Source organism: Macaca fascicularis, chromosome 10, assembly GCF_037993035.2.
Source record: "Macaca fascicularis isolate 582-1 chromosome 10, T2T-MFA8v1.1".
NCBI lineage: Eukaryota > Metazoa > Chordata > Mammalia > Primates > Cercopithecidae > Macaca > Macaca fascicularis.
Window position 1 is genome coordinate 29,095,394 of NC_088384.1, and position 27,143 is coordinate 29,122,536.

The 27,143-nt window shown below is 39.4% G+C and overlaps 2 protein-coding genes across 17 annotated transcripts in view; one reads left to right on the forward strand and one right to left on the reverse strand.

The window, feature by feature from the left end:
* The window catches only part of SPECC1L (sperm antigen with calponin homology and coiled-coil domains 1 like), a 147,439-nt gene that overhangs the window by 70,334 nt on the left and 49,962 nt on the right, over positions 1-27,143 (reverse strand). For 8 of the 16 annotated variants that reach the window (XR_012418956.1, XR_012418955.1, XM_005567794.5 and 5 more), the window contains 6 exons: positions 24,082-25,712; positions 22,253-22,460; positions 16,882-16,955; positions 15,097-15,272; positions 11,233-11,396; positions 7,185-7,276 (listed from right to left, as the gene is read on the reverse strand). Coding sequence is in view for 11 of the 16 variants with exons in the window: in XM_005567794.5 (XP_005567851.1) it covers positions 7,185-7,276; positions 11,233-11,396; positions 15,097-15,272; positions 16,882-16,955; positions 22,253-22,460; positions 24,082-25,712 (2,345 nt within the window). In the remaining 5 variants the exon portion in view is untranslated. Of the gene's footprint in view, positions 1-1,135; positions 1,244-7,184; positions 7,277-11,232; positions 11,397-15,096; positions 15,273-16,881; positions 16,956-22,252; positions 22,461-24,081; positions 25,713-27,143 lie in introns of all 16 variants that reach the window. The other 8 variants (XR_012418958.1, XM_065522425.2, XM_074004274.1 and 5 more) reach the window with 2 other exon arrangements.
* Positions 18,095-18,572, forward strand: LOC102133117 (histone H3.3A-like). Its single transcript, XM_005567787.4, has one exon. The coding sequence runs from the start codon at positions 18,154-18,156 to the stop codon at positions 18,562-18,564; it is 411 nt and encodes a 136-aa protein (XP_005567844.1). The 5' UTR covers positions 18,095-18,153; the 3' UTR covers positions 18,565-18,572.

Below are 27,143 nucleotides of genomic sequence, written 5' to 3' on the forward strand. Positions count from 1 at the left end.
TCATGTGCCATTGGCCATTTGTATTCTTCTCCTGGAAGGACCTTTTCAAATCTTATGCCCATTATTTATTGGGTTGTTTGTCTTCTTACTGAATGTAAATCTTTTGTTAGGTAAATGTATTATGAATATATTCTCCCCAGTCTGTAGCTTGCTTTTTAATTTTCTTAATGTCTTTCAGAGAAGTTTTAAGTTTTGATGCCCAATTTATCAACTTGCTTTTATAGTTCATGCTTTTTTACATCTTAGTAAATCTTTGCAGTCTTAAAGGTTATGAAGATTTTCTCTCACGTTCTCACGTAAAAATTGTAGTTTTAGCTTTCACATTTAAGTCGATAGTCCATTTCAATTTTTGTGTATTTCATGAGGTACGGGCTGAGGTTATTTCTTTTCTATACAGTTACCTAGTCATTTCAGAATGTTTTCTTCAAAAGACTATTCCTTACCGATTGAATTACTTTAGTATCTTTGTAGAAAATCAACTGGCCTACTTCTGAACTCTCTGTTCTACTGATCTAATGCTGAAATCAGGTAGTACAAGTCCTCCAAATCTGACCTCCACCTGTACCCCCGACCCCAACGTTTTGAATATTCAGGGATCTTACATTTCCATATGAATTTAATACTACCATGTCAATTTCTACCCAAAGAGCACTGCTCTTTTAATTGGTATTGTGTTGAATCCACAGACCAATTTAAAGGACTACTACAAGATATTAACAATACTGAGTCTTCCAATCTATAAATGACATCGCTTTCCATTTATTCAATTTCTCTCAGCAATATTTTATTGTTTTCATTGCACGGGTTGTGCATACATTTCATTATATTTATTGCTAAGTATTTCAATTTCCAATTATTCATGCTAATATAGAGAAAAACAAATAACTTTTGTATAGGACTTCGTGTAAACCTTGACACTGCTTAACTCAAAAAGCTTCTGTGTGGACTCCTTAGATTTTCTGCATAAATGATCATATTATCTGCAAACAATGACAGTTTTACTTTACCCTTTCCAAACTTGTATGCTTTCTTTTTTTTCTTTTTTTTTTTTTTTTTTTTTTTGTCTTATGCAATTGCACAGGGCAAGAGCTCCAGCAAAATGCTGAACAAAAGTGGTGAGAATGGGTATCCTTACCTTGCTCCTGGTCCTGGTGGGAAAGCATTCAGTCTCCAGATTAAGTATGATGTTAGCTGTGGAGTTCCCACAGGTCTCCTTCTACTTCTAGTTTGCTAAAGAGTTTTACTATGAACAGATGTAAAATTTTGTCAAACAGTTTTCTAAAGATGTTGAGATTAATGATTTTTAAAATTTTTTTTTTCTGTTGATGCAAATTTTAACCTTGTACCCCTGGGATACATCACACTTGGTAATGATGGATTATCATTTTTATATATTCCTGGATTCAGTTTTGTTAATGTGTGCTTTTATATTGCCTCTATAACCATCTATAATCACGAGGAATATTGGCTGACAGTTTTCTTTTTTTGCAATGTCTTTGTCTAGTTTTGCTATCAGGTAATGCTAGCTTCCTAAAATGAATTGGAAAGTCCTTTTACTCTTCTGTTTTCTGAGAGACTATATACAACTGGAATTATTTCTTCCACAAAGGATTGATTCAATTCACTAGTAAAACCACCTGGGCCTGAAATTTTCTATGTGGGAAGACTTTTTATTTTAAACTTTTATTCTGAAATAATTATGGACTCCCAGGAAGTTGTAAAGACAGTACAGGAAAGTCCCATATACTCCTCATTCACTTTCCCCCAACTGTCTGTGGATAATGAATTCTCTCAGCTTTTGTTTGTCTAAAAAATTTTAATTTTATCTTTTTGTTACTACATAGAATTCGAAGTTGACAGCGTTTTTCTTTTGGCATTTCAAGATGCCATTTTGGGCTGGGCACAGTGGCTCACTTTGGGAGGCCGAGGCAGGTGACTCACCTGAGTCCAGGAGTTTAAGACCAGAGTTTGAGACCAGCCTGGGCAACATGGAGAAATCCCATGTTTGTACTAAAAATACAAAAATTAGCCGCGTGCCATGGCATGCACCTGTAGTCCCATTTACTCAGGAGGCTGAGGCAGGAGAATCGCTTGGACCCAGGAGGCAGAAGTTGCAGTGAGCCAAGGTCACGCCACTGCATTCCAGCCTGGGTGACAGAACTTCCATCTCAAAAACAAAAACAAACAAAAAAAAAACCCAACCATTTTGTTGCCTTCTGACTTGCACAGTTTCCAACTAGAAGTCTGTGATTATTCTTACCTGCCTGTCCTTAAGAAATTCTTATCACTGTTTTTCAGCAATGCCTTACTGGACAGGAGGATGAGGGTGTTTGTATATTTATATATGTTTATCTTGCTTTAGCTTCCTGATTTTCTTGGATCTATGAGTATATAATTTCCAACAAATTTGGATGGATTTTGGCTATTATTTCTTCAAAAAAAAATTTCTTTTTAATTTTTTAAGATGGAGTCTCCCTCTGTCGTCCAGGCTGGAGTGCAGTGGTGTGATCTCGGCTCACTGCAACCTCTGTCTCCCAGGTTAAAGTGATTCTCCTGCCTCAGCCTCCCAAGTAGATAGGATTACAGGCACACACCACCATGCCTGGCTGATTTTTTGTATTTTTAGTAGAGACGGGGTTTCACCGTGTTGCCCAGGCTGGTTTCAAACTCCTGAGCTCGGGTGATCTGCCCACATTGGCCTCTCAAAGTGCTGGAATTACAGGCGTGAGCCACTGCGCCTGGCCTATTTCTGCAAATGTTTTCTTCAGACACACTTCCTACTCTGCCCCCTGACTTGCCTTTTTTTCTTGGGCTCCAATTTCAGGTATGTAGGACCACTTAATTTAATCCCACAAGTCAGGGGCTCTGTTCATTTTTTTCCCCAGTCCTTTTTCCTCTCTGCTACTCATTATGGAAGATTCTACTGCTATGTCCTCAAATATATTGATCTTTTCCTCTATTCCTTTTTTTTGTTTGTTTTTGAGACGGAGTCCTGCTCTGTCACCCAGCCTGGAGTACAATGGCACAATCTCAGCTCACTGCATCCTCTGCCTCCTGGGTTCAAGCGATTCTCCTGCCTCAGTCTCCTGAGTAGCTGGGATTACAGGCACAGACCACCGTGCCTGGCTAATTTTTTTTGTAGTTTTAGTAGAGACGGGGTTTCGCCATGTTGGCCAGGCTGGTCTTCAACTCCTGACCTCAGGTGATCCGCCTGCCTCGGCCTCCCAGAATGCTGGGATTACAGGCGTGAGCCACCGCACCTGGCCTTCTTCTATTCTTTTTCATATCTTTCACTTCTCTCTTCATCTGTGCATGCTTCCCTTCACATACTCAAGCACAGAGATCATATTTACATCACTGCATGCTAATCCTATCATTTCTATCCGTTCTAAGTCTGCATCTATTGACTGATTTTTCCCCTGGTTACAGGTAACATTTTCCTGCTTCTTCATTGCCTAGTAATTTTTTATTGCATGCCAGATTATGTATTTTACACTAACTATATTTTGCTGTGTTCCTTTAAAAATTATTACTTTGGCAAATAAGTACGCTACTGTATTAGCTATCTATGCTGCATGACAAATTATTCCAAATCTTTTGTGGCTTAAAACAATCCATTTATGATCTCATAGTTTCTGTGGGTCAGAAAGCTTAGCAGAGTGTCTCTGGCTCAAAGTCTAGCACGAGGAGGCAATTAAGTTGTCAGCAGGGCTACAGTTATCTTGAGGATCGACTGGAGGAAGATCTGCTTCCAAGCTCATCTACATGGCTGCTGGCAAGCTTCAGGAGATCTGTTCCTACACTTCCTAATGTGGGCCCCTCCGCAGGGCTGGCTCACAACATGGGAACTGGGTTTCCCCAGAGTAACTGGCTCTAAGTGATAGCAAGAGGAGCATTCAAGGCAGAAGCAAAGCTTTTTATAACTGTATTTTAGAAGTGATAACCTTATCCTATCACTTCTTTTGCTTTGCCATATTCACTGGAAGCAAATCACGAGCTGCAGCCAACACTCAACAAGAGCAAACTGCACAAGGAGCAACTACCACCAACTGGGGATCACCGGGGAACATTTTAGAGGCTGCCTACTACAGCTACTTAGGGACCTCCTTGGTCCTTCTGCATGTTATTTTTAAAGATCTTTTAGGGCAGATCTAGAATAGTATTTACTCTGAGGCTATTTAGTTCTATGATACTTTCAGGGGTGGTCCTTTAGGAGTCTATACTGAATGCCATCTATTCAAAGAGGTGTCTCCACAGCGGCTGGTGGGAACTCAAATGATTTCCTGCCCTAGGTAAACTACCAGAAGTGTTTGCCGGATAGCTCCCTGTTCCTGGAAATTGTTTCTGGAAAATTATTCTTGCCCAGCCTTGTGCGGTTTCACCCAATGCAGGTACAGATTGGTATTCAGACAAAGACTCAAAGGGATGCCTATGCAGATTTCTATACTCCTTTCTCTATGCAGCTCCCTCCTCCAAGTATCTGCCCTGCAAATTCAAGCAGTCTCATTCTCCTCGAATGTTGATTTGTGTCTACTCAGATCCAATTGTTTTTCTCTTCCCTGCTCCACGTAGGTTCATCTTCCCTGCACCACCATCTGGAAATTGCCTCCAGGAAAATATTGTGAGCCACAGTAGGACTTACCTCATTTTAAAATTTTTGTTCAGGGACCACAGTTATGTACAATGTCTGAAAATAATTGCTTCCTATATTTTGTCCATCTATTAATAGTTGTTTGTGATGGCAGAATAATCCAGCCTATTACTCCCACATAGCTAGGAGTAGAATTCCTACCTACGGAGTTTTGAAAAACTAACAATTCCAATCTTGGGCCCCAGTCCCCAGAGATTCTGGTTTACCAGGATGAGGTCTGGGAATTTTATGTGCTTAAAAATTCTCCACATGATTTTTATATACAATTAGGTTTGAGAAGCACCGTACTAACTAATCATGTACTAAAAAGCTACTGAATGTAGCTCCTAAGTATTAGTTTTTTGCAACTTACAGAAATATTTTTCACCTCCTAACTTTACAAAGATTTACAAAGTGACACCTTGTACATTAAACATCAACTGACAAACACCACTTAAATAAAGTTCATCTTATTTGAAGTTTATTACATTTGGCATCTTTATGTTGCTTTTATCTGTTACTTCAGAATTTTAGATGAAGTTTGATTAATAGGGAGCACATAAAAAAGCATTAAATCAGCTGGGCACGGTGGCTCACGCCTGTAATCCCAGCACTTTGGAAGGCTGAGGTGGGCACATTGCTTGAGGTCAGGAATTTGAGACCAGCCTGGCCAACATGGTTAAAACCCTGTTCTACCAAAAATACAAAATTAGCTGGGTGTGGTGGTGCACACCTGTAATCTCGGCTACTTGGAGGCTGAGGCACGAGAATCACTTGAACCCAGGAGGTGGAGGTTGCAGAGAGCCGAAATTATGCCACTTCACTCCAGTTTGGGCAACCGAGTGAGACTCCGTCTCAAAAAAAAAAAAAAAAAAAAAAAATCATTAAATTGGTGGAATATGGTATTCCCTTCCCTTCTTTTTAAATTATGACATAATGCCAGGCATGGTGGCTCATGCCTGTAATCCCAGCACTTTGGGAGGACCAGGCAGGTGGATTGCCTGAGCTCAGGAGCTCAAGACCAGCCTGGGCAACATGGCAGAACCCTGTCTTTACCAAAAACACAGAAAACAGCCAGGTATGGGTGGTACAGGCCTGTGGTACCAGCTACTTGGGAGGCTGAGGTGGGAGTACTGGTTGGGCCTGAGAGGCAGAGGTTGTGCAGTGAGCCAAGATCGTGCCACTACACTCCAACCTGGGTGACAGAGTGAGACCCCATCTCAGGAAAAAAAAAAAAAAAAAAGACATAACATCTTGTATATACATGCAAATGCAAAGCCACTAACTCACAACAATATAAATGCAAAAGGAGCACACTAGTAAACACAGTACAAATGTCTCAACTGGAAATGAAAATGCTCCCCAGCACCATTATTTTAGGGAAGAGGTGCAACCGGGGCTACACTGTATCACAGGATAATGGGGGTTAGGCCATGTTTCCTTTGGCTACTCTCACCTATGAGGAAATACTCCACCTCAGCTATACTGTCCAAAAGCGGCTGAATAAAATGCACAATGAGGGGCCTCTTGAGCGCTACCGAAAAGCCCTCTGCCCCGCTTCTCATCTGCATTCCCCAATGGCACAGAGGAACAACTTTTGAAACTTGTTTCTAATGTATCAATAATGACCTGTGCTGGACCTGTTACAAAACAGCCCTCATTAATCACACTTCTCTGAATTCATGCCTTGTGCACCCCTTCCACTCTGAATCGCAGCTGCCCTGTGACTTGCTTGGATTAAAATAGCAGGACAGAAGAGTCACTGTCCAAGTTCCAAGCTTAGGTCTTCAGAGGCTTTGCTAACTTCCATTTTCAGTCTCCTGGAGCTGGAGATACCATGTTGTGAAGGAGCCTGAGAAGACAAATCACACGGAGAAAGCGGCCCAGGAATCCTGCTGAGCCCAGGCCCTATCCCATCCTCTCTGTGAATTCAACTGCAGGAATGAGCCCAGGAAAGCCAGCAAAGAATTGCCTAGTCAACTCAGAGAAATGTAAAAACTAATAAAATTGTTCTTTCAAGCCACTAAGTTCTGAAGTGATTTGCTATGCAGTAAAGGCTGAGACATGGCAACCACATATTCTACTCACAGACACTTCTGTGTCTTAGTGTAGTGACTAAAGCCACTGAATCCAGACAGCCTAGCTCTAAACCCCAGCTCTACCACTTAATTGCTGAACCTCGGCAAGTTACTTAACCTTTCTGGGCCTCAGTTACCACATGTGAAAAATACAGATAAGAACAGCACCTAATACCCAAGAGTTGTAAGGATTAAATGAGCTAACATTATAAAGCATTCAGAACAGTGTAGAATACAAAGCAAGTGTTCAACTGTTGTTAGCTATCATTATAAGAGTCTATCAGAATAACACAATTTACACTTACATAATTTATCTCAATTAAAGATATTTACAGTATTTTAGGAAACAAATTCTAGATACATCCTGCTGAGGTAGTCATTTACCCAACGAATATAGGTGTAAATGAGTGTGAAGAAAAGGCCTCAACTTTCAGATTCTAAGGCCATAAGAGCCTCCTGTGGTTCCAGGCACTCACCTGCATAGGGGACACAGCTGCTGCAGGAGGGGTTTTCATAGGACTTGGGCTCAGGGGCGTTCGAGGAATTGCAGCTGCAGCAGGGTTTGGTACTACAAAAACAACAAACAAAAAGGGAAATAATGTCACTGTACAGTGGAAGCTTAACTAGTCTCCACTTAAGGACTCGCCTGATTACCAAATGCTCTCAAACCCCCCTGGACACTGTCTTGGCTGATGTCTAGCCTCTGCTGAACACTTGTAGCTGTGTCTTAGCACACAGGTGCTTTTCCTCCCATCAGGTGAATTATTTGCATCCGTAGAGTAGTCATGCTTATTTCTAACCCATGTTATGGCAGTCATTTCGTTTCTGTTACTTAATTATGTAGCTAAAATGCTCCATTAAAGCAATGAAATTCAAGTATTAAGCCCAAGAGGAGTATTTACATAACTATATCAGGTAAGACGCCTGGCAGGTAAAGGATGTTGAATAGTTGCATATTAAACAAAAGAATGAGGAACTCCTGCTTGTCTTTCCTCAATTCCTCCTGCAGAGTCCATCACGTCACATATATTTTCTGATTTGTATTTAACGCAGGGATGTGGAATCACTTGTTGGCATATCAGTCTCTCTCTCTCTAGAATAAACTGCTGAAAAGTAGTTTATGTTTTTAGAATTTATTAATTTCTAGACAGTTGAGCATAGCACAGATTCTGGTAAAGGCTGCAAAAATGATTCTTCATTTGATGCTGAATTAAATTAAAAATGGGATACAGAATGAACTCAGGCCTATCACACAGTGTGGCAAGATGAAGCAGATCACTATGGACTTTTTTAATGCGGCCAATATAAACACAAATCTATTTACTTATATTTAGAATTGGTATCTTTAGATGTATTCTTTACTGAGATAACAGTCACAAAACATAAAGTTAACCATTTAAAAATGTACAGTTCAGTGGCATTTAGTACATTCACAATATTATGCAACCATCACCTCTACCTAGTTCCAAAACATTTTCTTTTTTTTTTTTTTTTTTTGAGACGGAGTCTCGCTCTGTCGCCCAGGCTGGAGTGCAGTGGCCGGATCTCAGCTCACTGCAAGCTCCGCCTCCCGAGTAGCTGGGACTACAGGCGCCCGCCACCTTGCCCGGCTAGTTTTTTTTGTATTTTGTAGTAGAGACGGGGTTTCACCGTGTTAGCCAGGATGGTCTCGATCTCCTGACCTCGTGATCCGCCCGTCTCGGCCTCCCAAAGTGCTGGGATTACAGGCTTGAGCCACCGCGCCCGGCCCCAAAACATTTTCATCATTCCAAAAAGAAAACCTAGTATCCTAACAGTCACTTCCTACCCACTGTCCCGCCAGCCTCTGGCAATCTGCTTTCTGTCTCTATGGATTGACGTAGTGTGAATATTTAACATAAACGGAATCTTACATATGTGACCTGTTGTATCTGGCTTCCTTCAATTAACATAATGTTGTAAAGATTCATCCATGTTAAAGTATGTATTACTACTTCATTCCTTCTTGTGGCTGAACAGTATTCCATTGTATGAATATACCACATTTTGTTTATCCATTCATTGAATGCATGGATACTTGGGTTGCTTCCATCCATTAGCTACTGTGAGCAGAACTACTATGAACATTGATGTACAAGCACAGATGTTTCTCAATTTATGATGGAGTTATGTCCTGATAAAACCATCATAACCAAGTCAAAAACGCATTTGATACACCTAACCTCCCAAACATCTCAGCTTAACCTAGCCTACCTTAAACAAGATCAGAACATTTACATTAGCCTACAGTTAGGTAAAATCATCTAACATGAAGCCTATTTTATACTAAATAGGCTGTGTTGAATATCTCATGTAATTTACTGAAAGCTGTACTGAATGTGTATTACTGGCACTATTGTAAAGTCAAAAAATCAAAAGTTAAAGCATCGTTAAGTCAGGGGCTGTATTTGTCTGATTATCTATTTTCAGTTCTTTTGAATGTATAATTAGGAGTGGAATTGCTGGGTCATTTACATATATTTTATTATAAAATAACATATAAGGCTTTTAAAAAACTTTAGTATGAAGCAGTTTTGTGCATTAAAGCATGATTTATTAACATTTTGAATAGGTGTATAATTTTAATTTAACGTAGACATTCCGTTATCATTTTGATTTTCAAAACATATATATATTTTATTCTTCAGAGACAGAGTCTTGCTCTGTTGTCCAGGCTAGGGTACAGTGGCTATTAGCAGGTGCAGTGATAGCATGCTACTGCCTGGGCCTCCTAAGTAGTTGGAACTACAGGCACTTGTCAGCTCAAAGCATATTTTAAAGTTCTCCTTTCATCTTACCCCATCATATTACCCAGAGGTAGCCACTAACAACAGTTCTGGGTACATCTTTCTTACACTTTAAATGCAAATACACTTAGCTATCTACGTACCTTAAAAAAACAAGACCACCCACATTATACACATATACACATACACACAGAGGTATATATAGATATATACATATATCTCTATATATGTACTGGCCTGTAACTTACTATAAAGGATTGCAGTGCACAAAGTGACTGCTCAGGTGGCACACTTGAATAAAGGATCACAGACATGTTTCAACATCAGTACTTTGAGATCTGTCATCCTTATTGAAATATGCATAGTATTTTACTGTATTAATTGGTCATAATTGTCTTAATTCTTTTAATAGGCATTCCATTTTAATGAAATAGGTCTTCCATTTTTCCAAACAATGGTATACATACTGTATATGTATACATATACAGAGTTTTTTTATACATAAGACTATCTTTATACATAATACTTGTGCCAGTACTAAGTATAACAACTTCAGAGTCTATGAACATGGCATTTTAAACTGGAAGGTATTGCTTAACAGTCCTCCAGAATGTCTATACCAACAGTGTGTAGGACTATACATGTGACTTTTGCTGTGCTTTTAAGTCAATGAGAACTCATTTGTGTATAATCACAGAATACAGATTCTAGTAGCCTATTAATAAAGTTTAAAGAATTTCTAGACAAAAATTTGAGCTTTAGGACATATTACAATTAATTGTTTGAAAACACCACATCCCTTTTCCTTTCCCAGGGCTGAGGAAGTTAGATGAAAACAAGTCAGTCATTTGAAAGTGGGGAGAGTAAGCCTTCTAGAGCTTGTATGAAAGAAAGCCCGGCTTGATTCAGAACCTGAAATGCCGTGTAGGACTATAGTGAGTGGGGGAAGAGTGGTTCAACTGAGGCAAAGAATAGGCAGGGGTCAGACCATGGAGGCATTTGGGTATCTGAATTTTGTTTCAACTCTAATAAGCAACTAAAGGATTTTAAACAAGAAAAGATCTTTCTATCATGGGATGAAAAAGGGAGATTTAATTTGGAGGTTACTGAAATTAGAGGTTGATGGTGGCTTGAACTAAAGCTTGTGACGCTAGAGATGGAGAGAAGACAGAGCAAAGACATCCATGATGTAGGCTGTATCAACAGGATTTGCTAGTAATAGACTAGATGTAGCAGTAAGAAAGAACAAGAATTTAAGGAAGATCCCCAGACTTTTGGCTTAAGTAACTGGGTGGAGTGATGCTGCCATTTATGCACGGGGAGAAGGTGAAGACAGCAGACAAGAGTTTGCTTTTTGGACGTTAGATGTCCAGGAGACACCTGAGGGTTCACGTCAAGTAGGCATCTGGATAGACATGACTGAGGAGTTCAGAGGAAGGGAAGAGCTAAAGTTATACATCTGGAAGTTCTTAGGCATAGAGAACATACTTAAAGTAACAGGAATGTGTGTGATCCAACGAGGGTGAGAAGACACATCTCTGCATGGGATTAAGGATTCTGTCTGAGACTAACACCTCTGAAGCTGAAGAGATCTCAAACCTATTAAATATCACCTTCTGTTAAGTCTAGTGCATTAATACTATATGAAAGTTAATGGGACTAAGAGTAAGACAGTAAAGAATATCAAATTAAACCAGAGAATATAAGGTAAGTAAACACAACCACATGCAGTTGGCACAATGCAGGAGAAATTAATTACCTTGAGATGCACTGTCAAAGGACTTGATGAGGGTTTTTACTGTAGGAGTTGGCTCTGAGGAAGTTGAGGACCTTCTACTCAGTCCCATTCCCTGCCTTAAGGCTGCCAAATCTCTCTCAACGGCATTCATGTAGTTGTATACCCGGCCTCGCTCCTCCTCTTGCCTGAAAATAATATTGAAATCAGAGCATTTTTACACAGTACTAGAACATATACATTTTCCCCTTCCAGCTGAAAAGCATTAAAAACTATCAGTTTAAAAAAATTGTATCAGTTGAGCTTAGTAGATTACCTGGTCTAATGTTCTCATTTGCTTGGTAAATACCAGGAAATGATACTGAAATTTTTATATCAGGTTATCCTAAGTAAGTTAAACAACCATCAAATTCCATTTTCATCTGAGTAAGTGTAAGGTAAGGACATCAGTAATCAATTAGCAGTAAAATAGGAGGTAGACTGGCTCAGGGCTGAGACTCTCCAGGTCCTGTGCTGCCGAGAAGGCCCTTCTCAGGAGTCCGGAGGTTCACCAGTACATGATACTGTATAATATTAATTTATAGTGGTATAATATTAATTTATACTGGCTCTAGCTAGTATGTTATGCTTAGACATGGAAATACAAAAAAATGAAACCAAAGCCCACACTCTTTAAAAAAATAAAAATAAGAACACGGCAAGTGGTGTAGTCTTCAAATAGAATTCTACAAAGAGAAAAAAAAAAACCTAGACCCATATTAGTAACATGAGTCCCCTAGAAGCTCAGGGTGATGCATCCTGAGTCATCTGAAAAAATCAATTCCATTTCATTTCTGGCCCATTCTGAATTCACTACACTGACTAACACAGAATTCTTTCATCTGGAATGAGATTACAATTGCAGAGCTTGTACATGTCATATAACTATCAAGTATGTGAATAAAAATTAAGCCAGTCCTTAGGAAAAATTCGTCTTTGGTGGCCATTTGGCCTTCTGACAGTATTCTGCCTCAAGATGTACTACAAGATCTTAAGGTCATTTAGCTGTCATGATTAGAACTTTCTTTTCTTTTTTTTAAATGGAGTCTTGCTCTTGTTGCCCAGGCTGGAGTGCAATGACGTGATCTCAGATCACCACAACCTCCGCCTCCTGGGTTCAAGCGATTCTCCTGCCTCAGCCTCCCGAGTAGCTGGGATTACAGGTATGCGCCACCACGCCCGGCTAATTTTGTATTTTTAGTAGAGACGGGGTCTTTCCATGTTGGTCAGGCTGGTCTCAAACTCCCGACCTCAGGTGATCTGCTCACTTAGGCTTCCCAAAGTGCTGGGACTGCAGGTGTCAGCCACTGCACCCGGCTGACTAGAACTTTTAATAAAGAATCTATAACAGTGATTATCAAACTTTTTGGTCTTAGAGCCCCTTTCTACTCCTAAAAATGAGTAAGGACTCCAAAAACCTTTTGTTTATAAGAGCTGTCTTCCATTACATTAAAACTAAGAATATATAAAAATATTTAATTCATCTAAAACTAAAATAAATACAGGGCTTATTAATATATTTTTATGAAAAATAACTATGCTTTCCAAAACAAAACAAAAAAAATTAGTAAGAAGAGTAACAGTGCTTTGCATTTTTAAATCATCTCATTAATGTCTGGCTTAAGAGAACACAGCTAAACTCTCATTTCCTCTGTATTCAACCTATTTTAATACGAAAAAAAGCAAGTCTTACATATAGATAAGGTAGGTGGAAAAGGGAAGATTTTAATAGCCCTTTTAGATAACCGTAGCTGTTCTTATTTGATAACTGCACTAAAATGCAACAAGTAGTAACTTAAAAGTTAGCTCCAATGTGGAATCTGAAACCATAAGTGAACTTTTCCTATTCTGTCCATTAAAATCCACTCGTCAATCTTGTTTAACATCATAGACTGGCTGTAAGGAAAATATTGTTTTACTTATTACAGATTTTCTAAATGCTGTCATTACACATTTTTTTTTAAGTCGCAATGATCTCATCAGAAGACACTTTATGGGAAGCTGTCAAACTCACCAATGGTAAATAACAAGTTTTCCAAAATCCTAACATTCACTTGAAAGCCCACATTTTATCACTGGCAGTGAATACTGTCCGTTGTTTTCCTTTAAGTGATAGGCTGTCTTAATTGTTTTCACAAAATATCCACCAAATAATACCAAAGTCTGAATCATCCACAGTTTGTCTGTCATTCTCAAGTAAAAAAATGGCATTCAATGAAAAAAGAAAGCAGCTCAAACTAATCACAGCACTTTCCTCAACGTGACCTCACTCTTCAGTATAGTCTTGAGTATACAGCAGATAAAGCAGAAGTGCTTTTTCTGTACTTCCCATTTTGTCACACAGAATGCTAAAGAGCATACTCAAGGACGGGGATGTAGTAAAATTCATACTTTACGGTTTTACCAAGGACATCTTTAAGTGAAACCTGCATTTAAAAAAAAAAAATTGCAAGTATGTGGTGGTGAAGAGTATTATGACTATAAGTGCAATTTATTGCCAAGATCCCGGTTCATCAACAGTTTATACTTGCTTTTCTCTAACAGTTTAGAAGTCAACACACTGAAAAGGGCAAACAATGTGATGGTATTATAAAGACAGTTTGACCTCACAGACTCCCTAAAGGGCCTTAGGGACATCCAGGAATCTGCAGGCCTTACTCTGAGAACCACTGCCCTACAAGATGCTACCTCTTTCAGAAGGCGTTTTAAAAACATGTGTCTCAAAGTCTTATGAATTTTTGAGATCCAAAGGAATGAAACTTTAACAGTAGAATTTCATTCACTCAGGATAACTATAGAATGAAGCATTTCTGATACGTTATTCATTTAATAATACAAAGAAAAAAGTAATGTAATACATGTTTTATACTAGTAGAGAAATAATAATCTGTCTCATTCCATGTTCTGCTTAAGGAATCCAATGAAAAATGCTTAGCAATACTTTTCTCTGAGCCATTCACTAGAGCAAGGCAATAATAAGACCACTTTTTAAAGATATACTGTTAGTTTTCTAAATTTCTTCCTACGCCTACTTAATAATTACTCAAACTAAGGAATAATCAAATTCTTAGTAATAACCTCAAACACAAAAATACTATCCCCCAATCTTAGATGGTATTTCACTGTGGATCTCAGCGCATGTCACAAATGTCATTTCATCTAATAATTTTCATCAGTTTCCAATGATGTCTATGTTACATGGGGGAAAAAAAACTACTGTGGAGATTCATTTGATTATAAGATAAAACAAGTGAAAATTCCTCAAGTGAGTGACAGAGAGAAACTCACTTTACATTCTTTACTTGGGATTCCAAAAATACTAGCTAAAGTATACTGACCATTGCCCTGAGCACTTGGCAGGCATTATATTATTTAATCCTTATGACAACACTGTAAAGCAGGTAGTATTGTGTCATTTTAAAGATGAGAAAACTGAGGCTCAGGGAAGTCAAGATTCCTAACCAAGATTACAGCTAGTAAGAGGCAGAGCTGGACACGAGCCAAGAATATCTGTCTCCAGAGTCCACATCCTTAGTCATGAGGCTACAATCTAAAGAAAACTAACAGGGCTGGACTGTGGGGCTGGGGGAAAGGAGAATCATGTGAGAGACCATCCTCACTCCCTTCAGAGTTGTGGATCACTGATACTGACAACTCTGAAAGATCCACATAGACTGCACTAGTTCACATGTGCCATAAAATGACGCCCAGAAAAGCTGAGTAACTTCCATCAGATCCAAACTCAGTAAGTATCAAACTCCCCATTTTTTCCATAGTACCACATCAAAAATCGGGATTTAAATGTTCTCTACCGAAACAGAAGTACACAACTGGTTTCTCAGAACATACTTGCGTGACTTTATTTCCTCCAATTCTTTTGTGAGTTTCTCATTTTTTTCTTGAGCCTCATGTAACCGGCGCTTTAGATCACCAATCTCCTCTTGGGCTTCAGATTTAATGTCATTTGCAATGACTACTGCAGTCTGAAGATCAGCCTGAAACTGCCGCCATTCCGCAGATTCTTCCTATATTAAAAAACTAACTTTTTATTTCCAAAAGAGAGCAATCAAGATTTATTTAAAAGCAATAAAATTTGTTTATGATTGGATTGCTGTAACACACTAATGCTTCCAAATGATGATTCATTTTTTTAATCGCAACTATTATTAGTGAACTTGTTCTTTTTTTTTTTTTTTTTGAGACGGAGTCTCGCTCTGTCGCCGGGGCTGGAGCGCAGTGGCCGGATCTCAGCTCACTGCAAGCTCCGCCTCCCGGCTTTACGCCATTCTCCTGCCTCAGCCTCCTGTGTAGCTGGGACTACAGGCGCCCGCCACCTCGCCCGGCTAGTTTTTTGTATTTTTTTAGTAGAGACGGGGTTTCACCGTGTTCGCCAGGATGGTCTCGATCTCCTGACCTCGTGATCCGCCCGTCTCAGCCTCCCAAAGTGCTGGGATTACAGGCTTGAGCCACCGCGCCCGGCCAGTGAACTTGTTCTTAATAAGGAAAAGATTTTCCAGCTGATCTGCCTACTGAGGCATCAAGTACTCAGAGTGCTCAATAGATATTAATGAAAATAGTGTCAAGCTTCCCTTCTTCATGCAAGTTTCAAAGCAGGTCTTATGAAAATAAACATCATCTAGAATGTATGGATCTTTACCTCTGAAAAGCACAAGAAGGTATATAATGGTATGTGAACCATACAGTGAAAAACTATAAATATCCTGACATCAAAACCTAACAGGAAAAAAAAAAAAAATCAAAAGAAAAGGAAGAGGAAGCCAGAAGAAAAACACTAAACTCAATATAGGCAGGCAAAATTATACAAAGAAGCGGTAAGGAACTACGTGGTCTGTTGCTTCCCACAGTCATGGAGGATGTGGGTGTGGCCGGGTGGGGAAGTCTCCCTGGGACTCACCTCCCTCAGAGCCACAGCTGGGCCATGCCTGAGCCCCATGCCCTCCTCACCCCTAAAGCAATTTTCTTACACGATGAAAGCAGCCTGAGCAACTGTGGTATGACCCAAACGACTGAGTAGCTTTCTCCCCACTCCCTGCATCATGGCTGCATTGCTATTGGCAAGACAGATCACAGCCACAAAATGTATGAAAACAGACTAGTTTGGGGCACCTTATAATCAAAAGCTAATAACTTTTCTTTACAAAATAGAACACTTTTTCCCCAAATCTATCTTTCTAAAATTACTAACCATAAATTTCTATAGGTCGAGTATCACTTATCCAAAAGCATTTCAGATTTAAGATTTTTTGGATTTTGGAATATTTGCACTATACTTAACAGCTAAGCATCCCAAATCTGAAAATCCGAAACCCAAAATGTTCCAATAAGCATTTCCTTTGAGCATCATGCCATCATTCAAAGAGTTACAAATTTTGGAATATTTTAGATTTCAGAATGTCTAGTTAGGGATACGCAACCTATAGTACATTCTTCTACCCAAAATCTAGCAGCAATCCCAATCTGAAATGATAGCATTTGCTTTCTGCCCAAAACCCAATGGGGCCAGTATTATCACTGTATCCAAAGCTTAAGATGAGTGATAATATGGTCAATGACTACACCTCAAATTTCAGAAAACTGTTTTCTAACAAGATAATACATGAATATTTATCCTACCCGAAGTCTTCTGTGGAGTGTCTTTATTTCTCTTTCCATGTCGTGCTTTTGGTCCTGGAGTTTTTTAACTGTATCTGAAAAGATCACCAAAGTTTAAATACCTATTCTCACAACAAAGTTCAGGGGAATAATACAAAGAAAAGGGGTACTTAAATATGACATTTGAAAAAAGTTATCCTGTCCAAAGACTACAAAAAAATTTTAATACCAAACTTTAATAGAAAAAATGTGCAATCCAAGTAATAACCAATATTACTTTCTTTGGAAAATATCAAGTTAAAAAAATCACAATTTCTAAATCACTTCCTTCCACAGTATCTTAATTTTGAAACAAAAAGTAAAACCGTTAGAAATTCACTTTGTTGGTACATAACCAGTCAAAACAATATTGACTGTGACTAAAATATGAACTTTTAATCATAAACATTGTTAATCTGCAGTATTTATATAAGCATATCTTTCCTTACACACTGAATAAATTCCAGAAGTGAATTAGTAAAATCAAAATTAGTAAAAAATATAATACCCAGGGTAGCTGCTGTTTAAATTAATCCTATACAAATCTTATTAAAAAATAAAGAATATATTTATAAAGTAAATCAATAATTCCTCAAATTATTTATCCCATAATGTGAATTTTCTTAGAACAATTTCATTCACTCTAAAAGCATTCAGTGAACACCAATAAGATGCAAAGTACCATTCTAGACAGAGTGAGGATACAAGGATGAAAGTGTAGCACAGGCTAGTCTCCCTGGAACCAGAAACATAAAGGGAAGTCACCTTCTCTTCGGAGGTTCTACTCTAAAATCTAAGCATAAGAGAGAAATGCCTTAGGAGGGTGCTATGCTGATAGCTGCCACTAAGTAAATCGCTCACGGCTGATTACTTTGACAGCTCAGGAAAGAATCACTTTTTGGTTAAGGGCAAGAAAGGGTACTTACACACTGGTGGCAAATCCTTTACCCTGATTCACCTACAGCCCCACCCCAGTAGATCCCTGGCTGTTCTCTGTGTCCCAACTGTGTCTTACGCAGCCTTGTACCATGTCGCTGCCAACATTACCACATCTCTTGACACACCTGTCTCCATCACTAGACTAAAAACACTTCAAAGGCAGAAGCAGCCATGTGATGACCTCACGGACTCAGTAGTTGTAATAATGGTATCTTAAAAATGGAATAGGCCGTCGCTCTCCAATGCCAGTGCCGCCTCTCGCTCACCGAGCTCCAGCCAAAGGAGAAGGGGGGTAAGTAAGGAGGTCTCTGCACCATGGCTCGTACAAAGCAGACTGCCTGCAAATCGACCAGTGGTAAAGCACCCAGGAAGCAACTGGCTACAAAAGCCGCTCGCAAGAGTGCGCCCTCTACTGGAGGGGTGAAGAAACTGCATCGTTACAGGCCTGGTACTGTGGCGCTCCGTGAAATTAGACGTTATCAGAAGTCCACTGAACTTCTGATTCGCAAACTTCCCTTCCAGCCTCTGGTGCGAGAAATTGCTCAGGACTTTAAAACAGATCTGCGCTTCCAGAGCGCAGCTATCGGTGCTTTGCAGGAGGCAAGTGAGCCCTATCTGGTTGGCCTTTTTGAAGACACTAACCTGTGTGCTATCCATGCCAAACGTGTAACAATTATGCCAAAAGACATCCAGCTAGCATGCCGCATACGTGGAGAACGTGCTTAAGAATCCACTATGATGAGAAACATTTCATTCTCAAAAAAAAAAAAAACTCTTCTTCCTGTTATTGGTAGTTCTGAACATTAGATAATTTTTTTCCCATGGGGTCAAAAGGTACCTAAGTATACGATTGCGAGTGGAAAAATAGGGGACAGAAATCAGGTATTGGCAGTTTTTCCATTTTCATTTGTGTGTGAATTTTTAATATAAATGCAGAGGCGTAAAGCATTAATGCAAGTTAAAATGTTTCAGTGAACAAGTTTCAGTAGTTCAACTTTATAATTATAAATAAACCTGTTAAAATTTTCTGGACAATGCCAGCATTTGGATTTTTTTAAAACAAGTAAATTTCTTATTGACGGCAAAAAAAAAAAAAAAAAAGGCAATAAATATATGAATGTGTCAGCTGATGGTAGCAGTAATAAAAAGCAATGCTGAAATCATTACCTAGGGTTTTTCTTTTTTTTTTAGTAAGTATCCTATTGATAGAACTTAACAATTTATCATTAGGGACAAAGTAACTATAGACTTTAGTGTTTCTGGGTAAATAACATTCTCTCCCATTCCTTATACGTAGTAGCAGGAACTCAGGCATAGTGAACACTTGCTTGCAATCACACATGTAATAAAAAAATTCTTCCTCTAGCTAATAATTTATTGGCTTTTAATCAAGACCCGAAAGTATGAGTATGCTGATGTTTTTTCTTACATGGCTCATCATCTTCTTTATCCCTGTTCCACTAGAACCTTCTCTATCCCTGTTCCACTAGAACCTTCTCTTTGAAAATCTTTTTGCCACTATGCTTTACATTTGATGTTGGTATATGTGTGTGTTCTGGTATTTTTGGGGTTTTTTTCTTTTTTTTTTTTTTTTTTGAGACATAGTCTCAATCTGTTGCCCAGGCTGGAGTGCAGTGGCGTGATTTCAGCTCACTGCAACCTCTGCCCCCTGGGTTCAAGTGATTCTCCTGCCTCAGCTTCCTGTGGAGCTGGGATTATAGGTGCCTGCCACCACGTCCAGCTAATTTTTGTATTTTCAGTACAGACGGGGTTTCACCATCTTGGCCAGGCTGGTCTTGAACTCCTGACCTCATGATCCACCTGCCTTGGCCTCCCAAAGTGCTAGGATTACAAGCATGAGTCACCGCACCCGGCTAGTATTCTGATATTTTTAAGTGGCACGAATTCACTTTAACAACATAGAGCCTAGAATATTTATAACAATTATATGTGAAATAATAATTATTACAAATAAATAATAATGCTGTATTTTCTAAAGCTGGATGAGAAATAAATGAGATAAAACATTGGTGGCAGCGGCAATTCTGGTAGCCAGTAGTTAACTTACTCTCATTCATTGCCCCAAAACTGTGTAACAAAGTCAGGTCTTGTGAAATAAAAAGGTTCAAATTTTACTCTTTAATTCTACAAATGTGTCATATGTACCAACTTTGTACCAGGCTTTTTTCTAAGTGCTTAAGATGTAAAGGAAACAAAAAAGATATAATCTTCATCCTCTTAGAGACAGAAAGGCTAGTCTTGTGTTGAGACAACAAAGGTAGATGACTTCATAAGCAAAAGATTAAACTTTAAAGCCTGTCTCATATATAAGCTACTTCAGACTCAATCTGCAAACTAAAGGTCAAATAGGACATCTAATCTGGTTTAGGTAAAGCAGACACCAAGCTGAGTAGGCGAGTCTAATGCCCTGATCCTTATCTCTGGAGGCAAGCATGGCTCTGGAATCAGCATGGGAACTTGGTTCCTTGAGACCTCACACATAGATAAATTCAGGGTTTTGTACATAGATGAGGAGTAAGGATAGAAGCTGAAAAATTTCTAATGTTGAAAACACTAAGAGTTACACCTTTCATTTACATTGTATCCATTTATATGCAAGAAATATTTCATAATCAAAACAGGCAGTCAGGAGTGGTAGCTCAGGCCTGTAATATCTGCCAATCACCTGAGGTCAGGAGTTCGACACCAGCCCGGCCAACGTGGTGAAACCCTGTCTCTACTAAAAATAAAAAATTAGCCGGCTGTGGCGGCAGGTGCCTGTAATCCCAGCTACGCAGGAGGCTGAGGCAGGAGAATTGATTGAACCCAGAGGGCAGAGGCTGCAGTGAGCCAAGATGGTGCCATTGCACTCCAGCCTGGGCAAGAAAAGTGAAACTCCATCTCAAAAAAGCAAACAAGCAACAAAAAACAGGCAAGCAAACAAAAAATATTAGGAGCATAATTTCTCTTGAAATGTGCTAAAACTTGTTTTCTTTTTCTTGTCACAAAGGATACGACACATCTACTTATTATTAAACATAATATACACAAGACAAATGACAGCAAATCTCAGGACAGTTCACTTTTAACATTTGGCATTCTGATTCTCAGGTGACATTTTAAGCTACATGATCATCTTAGACTGATCGTAAATCCTCAAGTTGCATTCATTCTTTTGCTCTTTTTCTCTTTATTGACCTTTTCATTCATGGGCACAGAATTCACATAATCACTGTTCTTTAAAAGGTGTTTTTCTGCCCCCTGGCACTACATTTTTATTATTGTCACCTCTTATAAATAAATCCTTTTAAATAAAAGGGAAAGTGGCAGCCAGTGGAAATATTCAGACAGAATAAAGTGCACTAAAAGTGTCTGTAGGGATTTGATTTAAACTTTACAATTTTTACAATCATGTCTATATTTTTACTTCTGAAACGGAATGTATTTTTTTTTCCTGGAAACAAAGGAATTTGTGCTTAAGTTCTTGTTGTGAAGACTAGTTTGCAAAACTGCCATCTACCATGATTTGTGGTCACACAAGAAAGCAGCATTACTCTTCGACTCTCGAATCTCTAATGGCAGTTTTCTTCCTCTTCAGTGCTCCTCCTGTGAGAGACACTGCCATCTACTGTCTTCAACTCAAAAGCAACACTCAAGTCTACCAAGGAAAAGAACTACTACTATGATCTTCCTATTTTTAAATTACAAATTATAATTCAATTTTTACAAAGTTATTTTTATTCTAGAGATCAGGCAAACTGCTATTCTCAATGTTATTAGACCAATTTTGTTCTGATCAACTCTGGGCACTGCCCTACCCATTTAACAATGGGTTCATAACCTTTGAGTCCCATTATTGATTATGAACCCCATTACTCTCTGACAAAAAATAATCCATTCTCACTCTGGTTATATCCCATCAATCATGCTGATATTGCCAGGCAGCTACCATGGACACAGGATCAATCTGTGACTTTTTCTTTTCTGTTTTGAGATAGAGTCTCACTCTGTCGCCCAGGCTTGAATGCACTGGCACAATCTCAGCTCACTGCAGCCTCCGCCTCCTGGGTTCAAGCCATCCTCTCACCTCAGCCTCCCAAGTAGCTGGGATTACAGGCACCTGCCATCACACCCAGCTAATGTTTGTATTTTTAGTAGATACGGGGTTTCACCATGTTGGCCAGGCTGGTCTCAAACTCCTGAACTCAAGTGATCTGCCTGCCTTGGCCTCCCAAGGTGCTGGGATTACGGGCGTGAGCCACTGCGCCCGGCCTGGTTCAGTGTTGAACTCTCAAAGTGCTGGAATTACAGGCACGAGCCACCGTGCCTAGCCCTATTTTATTACTAAATGCAAATTATCCCCACATGTTTAAAAGAGTAAGATAAAAAAGAATGAAAAGTTCTTATCACTTACTCTCTAAATCAGAAATAATGAGGTTGTCATGAAGTTTCACAGCACGATGTTGTTCTACTTCATCTTCAAGTTCAAAGATGGTTTCTTTCATGTCACTCCTTTCTGTTTCTTTTTCATCCAGGTCTGATCTTAATTTTTCTAATGTCATATTCAAATCTTCAATTTGTTTCTTAGCTTCTTCTTGGAAGGCTCGGTATTCATCCTCTACCTATATAAAATTGATGATGCAGATTTAGAAAAGTGAAGAGTTGTTCTAAGGTAAGTTCCAGAATTGAGGTACACACAGTTTCTAAGGGGAACTAAGTGTGAGGCACTATGGATAAACTAAAACAACCTGTATAGTAACTGTTAAAAAGTATGAAAAAGCACTCCATGGTAAGATTTTATATAATACGCTTAAACATAAACTGTTGCTGTAACACTGACTGAAATTATATTGATGTATCATTGAACTTAATCAGATTATTTACAAGGAGACTGGAAATTTTCATTTCTCCAAAGTTTGGACTGAAAGCATGTACGTTTGATGAATAACATGTTGTCCTAACAAAAATGGTGTCATATTTGTGACGGTTCCAGTATCAAACTGAAAAAGGGAAAAACAATGCTCAAATAGTGTTTTTACAAAAGTATTATATTAGTTCACAGTAGCCTCTCAACATACATGTGCCAAGAAATAATACAAATCTCCTAAACTGTAACTTTAAAAGTGATCACTAAAAAAACCCTAAAACCTAAATTATTCACATTTTGGCCAAAGATATATTAAAATTTATTTAAAAATCATTGCACTAAAATAACAAACAAACAAAATGTAAGCTAGAATAACTAGATAACTCATGGAAATAAACAATTCATCAGCAACCACATGGGGTACAGATCCCTGGCCAGAATGCCAGCGGCACTGGGTAGCAGTTCCAACTGAGTCCTCACTATTATGCTGCATGCATGTAAAACAAGGGGCTGGACGGATAATCACTAAGGTCCCTGCCAGCAATAAATCACAGGCCTCTGAGAAACAGGAGCCTCTATATGCCAAAAATATTTTTTAACTCTCAACAGATTTCTATTTGAAAAACTATTTCTATAGCAGGAGAAGAGGAAACATGCACTGCTGATGCTACAGACTGGAATACTGACTCTCCACCTATAGTACACCAGAACAGATTCGAGATGAGGTAGGGGGAGGTAAAATTTCATGACCCACTCCATAGGCATACTCAGAACTAGGGACAAATTCTAGTTTTAGCTGTAATACCAGCCACATCCTCTAACAGGCAGGATAATAGAAACAAAATACAAGTGAGAGAAAGTGACATTATCTTAAGAATACTTTTCATGGCCGGGCGCGGTGGCTCACGCCTGTAATCCCAGCACTCTGCGAGGCCGAGGCGGGCGGATCACAAGTTCAGGAGATCGAGACCACGGTGAAACCCCGTTTCTACTAAAAAAATACAAAAAATTAGCCGGGCGCGGTGGCGGGCGCCTGTAGTCCCAGCTACTCAGGAGGCTGAGGCAGGAGAATGGCGTGAACCCGGGAGGCGGAGCTTGCAGTGAGCCGAGATTGCGCCACTGCACTCCAGCCTGGGCGACAGAGCAAGACTCTGTCTCAAAAAAAAAAAAAAAAAAAAAAAAAAAAAAAAAAAAAAAAAAGAATACTTTTCACTGTATTCCAATAAAAGGAAACCATTCTCAAGTTTTAAAAATATCAGCTTTATAAAAAAGCTAATAACACACCAAACCAAACCAGTGACCCTGGTTCTCAGTAAATACTGTGCATGGCAGCTGCCTAATGCTGTCCGGAACATTTTAATTTATTTAAACAATACCTTAGCAATGGCATCCTGTAATCGATTGGCATCATTTCGGGTATGAGCCAGATCTTCCTGCAAGCTACTAGCCAAAGTCTCTGCTTTTTCTTTGTCCAGCCTGACACTCTCCAGGAGGTCCTGAATATCAGATTTGTCTCCAGAGTTATGGATAGAATACAGCTCTGCTACTTTCTGCTTTTCATTCTCCAGCTGGGCCTTCAGGCGATTCATCTCTATCTGGTCACTGGCCACGGTGGCTTTGTACTCCTCTAACGTGGCTGCCAAGGCTGCTTTTCCTTTCTGCTCAGACTCAATAATTCGCTCCATATGGTGACTGCGTTCTTTGAGTGCTCCTATCATTTCTTGAGCTTCCTTGTTGTCCTGTTCTGCCATTTTCAAAGTATTGCTTAAATGCTGCTGGACACCAAGAAGCTGCTCCCGTTCAAAACGGGCATTCTCAGCGAGGTCCATGTAACGTTGCTCTAATTCCATATAGCGCCCACTTTTTACATCTTCATCTATGACATAAGAAATGTGATGCTCATCTAGAAGAGAGCGGAAGTATTCAATCTGTCGACTAAAGTGTTCCAACTTATCGCTCTGCTGACATAAAGACTCCATCAGAATAACCTTCTCTTCTCCAAGCCTTTCGTTTTCACTATTCAGTTCTTGGGTAATCTGCTGTAAATCAGCTAGCTCTTGCAGGGTTGCCTGGAGTTCCTCACTTGTACTGTGTTGGTTCTCTTCCATCTGGTGTATCCGTTCAGTCAGGCAAGCCACCGACACTTCACTGGCGTTCCCGCTGCTCCCCTTCCGGGAGCGCTCTATGCTGGGGATGCCTTCCGACTCAGAGGAGGATGGTGCATCCAGTGCATCATCACTCGATGTGAGGGGCTGGTAGACCTCACTGCACTCGCTGTCTAGATTGTCCATGGAGTTACTGTGCTGATGGTCCATTAGTGTATTTTCATCCTGACTCAAGAGATCCTCCACTGAGCCAGGGGCAGAGCCTTCCACTGAAGAAGTCAGAGTTCCTCCTCCATCGCTCTGGTTACCAGGGGTGATTTCTGGGCTCAGGGACTGATAGCCAAACAGTTTTTCAGAATTGTCTAACCTCTGCTCTAGGGAAAAGCCCAATGCATTCAACCTGTCCTTTAACATTCTGTTTTCATTTTTCAGCTGGTTGAGTTCTTCACGGATGGCAGTATTCTGTTCCTGCAACTGCAATAAAGTAGACTCCACATCAGTCGGCTGGTGAGCCATAATGGTTTCCTTCTCAGATTTTTCATCACCCTCAGAATGGTCCTCATTAATGCCCAGCTGGGCACGCATGTCTCGCAGTTCATTTCTCAAATGTAAAATTTCTACGTCTTTAGTTTTTGCCAGTGTGAGAAGATCCTTCACTTTGGCCTCCAAAGCAGCTCTGTCACTGATCTGATTGTCTGATTTAGACTTGCTCATACGAACGTCACATTCTGTAGCAGTTCGACTGCGGGAACGTTTGGCCAATGCCACGTCATTAGCTCCCTGACCTGCAGAAGGTAGTTTTTTGCTCTGGTTTAATCGGGTACGTTCACGTAATCTTTCTCTAGTAGAACTGGATTCTTTATTACCTGTAGAAGTGCTCCGCTTGGTTGAAGAAGCTGTGCCTATGAGTTTAATACAAAAAATGTAAGGCAAAAATGTTAGCAATAAAAGGCTACATAGAATATACAGTTCCTGCCCCAGGTGTAATGAGATGAAATCCAGGATTTACACAATGATTTAGATATACAATAATCTTGCCTTAGAGTCTGTTACTTTAAAGTTCAATGTCTTCAAAACCAGAAGATCATTCATCTTTTAATTATCAAGGACAAATAAGTTATACACTTTATTTTATATTTTTTTAAAAGAGCAAATTTTAAGGAATGTGAATTACATCTCTATAAAGCTGATATTTAAATGATATATATTAACTTGAATCCAGAAGCAGGGTTTTAACCAGTTGGCCAGAGGCATAATATTCTAGGACAAGACAGGCGAAGATGACTCCAGGATTAGCCAGTCGGTGGTAAACTAACTGTACACAGATAGTGAAGGGAGATCACAGGTGGGCAAGAAGGGAAAAGCAGTCTGTGGGCAAACCAAAAATCTAAGCTACCTACAAGAAACACAAAAATTTTACTCTGACCAAAGTAAATGTGAAAAAGTTTTCACATCATAAAATGCCGCATAAATAGTAACAACTATAACAACAGCTAACACATACCTAGCACTTGGTTATACAAATACATTAACACTTCACATACATTAACTTATATAAGTCTCATTAAACACTTGAGGTAGGTACTATTATCGCCTTGTTTTACAGATAAAGAAACTCAGACACAGACATTAAATAATTTGCCAACATCTCACAGGTAATAAATAGATGAGTCAAAATTCAAACCTAGGCAGTCTGGTTCCAGAATTTGTACCTTAACCAGTATGTTATACTGTCTCTCTAAATGTAAAAAACAACAAAGCACTAATGTTAAATAATGATGATGTGTCAATCAAATCTATGTGAATCACATGATTACTTAACGACTAAAATTTTAAACCTGTAAAAACTGACACAATCATTTATTTAATACGAAAAGAACAAGAAGTTTTCTTTTTTTGTTTTTTGAGATGGAGTCTCTGTCACCCAGGCTGCGGTGCAGTGGAGCGATTTCGGCTCACTGCAACCTCTGCCTCCCAGGTTCAAGCAATTCTCCTTCCTCGGCCTCCCAAGTAGCTGGGATTACAGGTGTGTGCCACCATGTCTGGTTAATTTTTTTGTATTTTTAGTAGAGACAGGGTTTTACCACGTTGGCCAGGCTGGTCTCAAACTCCTGACCTCAAATGATCTGCCCGCCTCGGCCTCCCAAAGTACTGGGATTACAGGCATGAGCCACTGCACCTGGCCCAGGAATATGTTTAGATACCTGTAAATACTTAAGAAATAATGAATTTTTATGCTAAAAAATAAGATCCACATCTAATCAATAAGTATTTTTAAAGACCCTGTTGGTTCATTAGGTGGTGGGATCCAGGCTGTAGAGGTAACAGGGAGC

Coding starts and splice junctions, on each gene's coding strand:
- LOC102133117 (XM_005567787.4), top strand. CDS start 18,154: ATGGCTCGTACAAAGCAGACTGCCTGCAAATCGACCAGTGGTAAAGCA.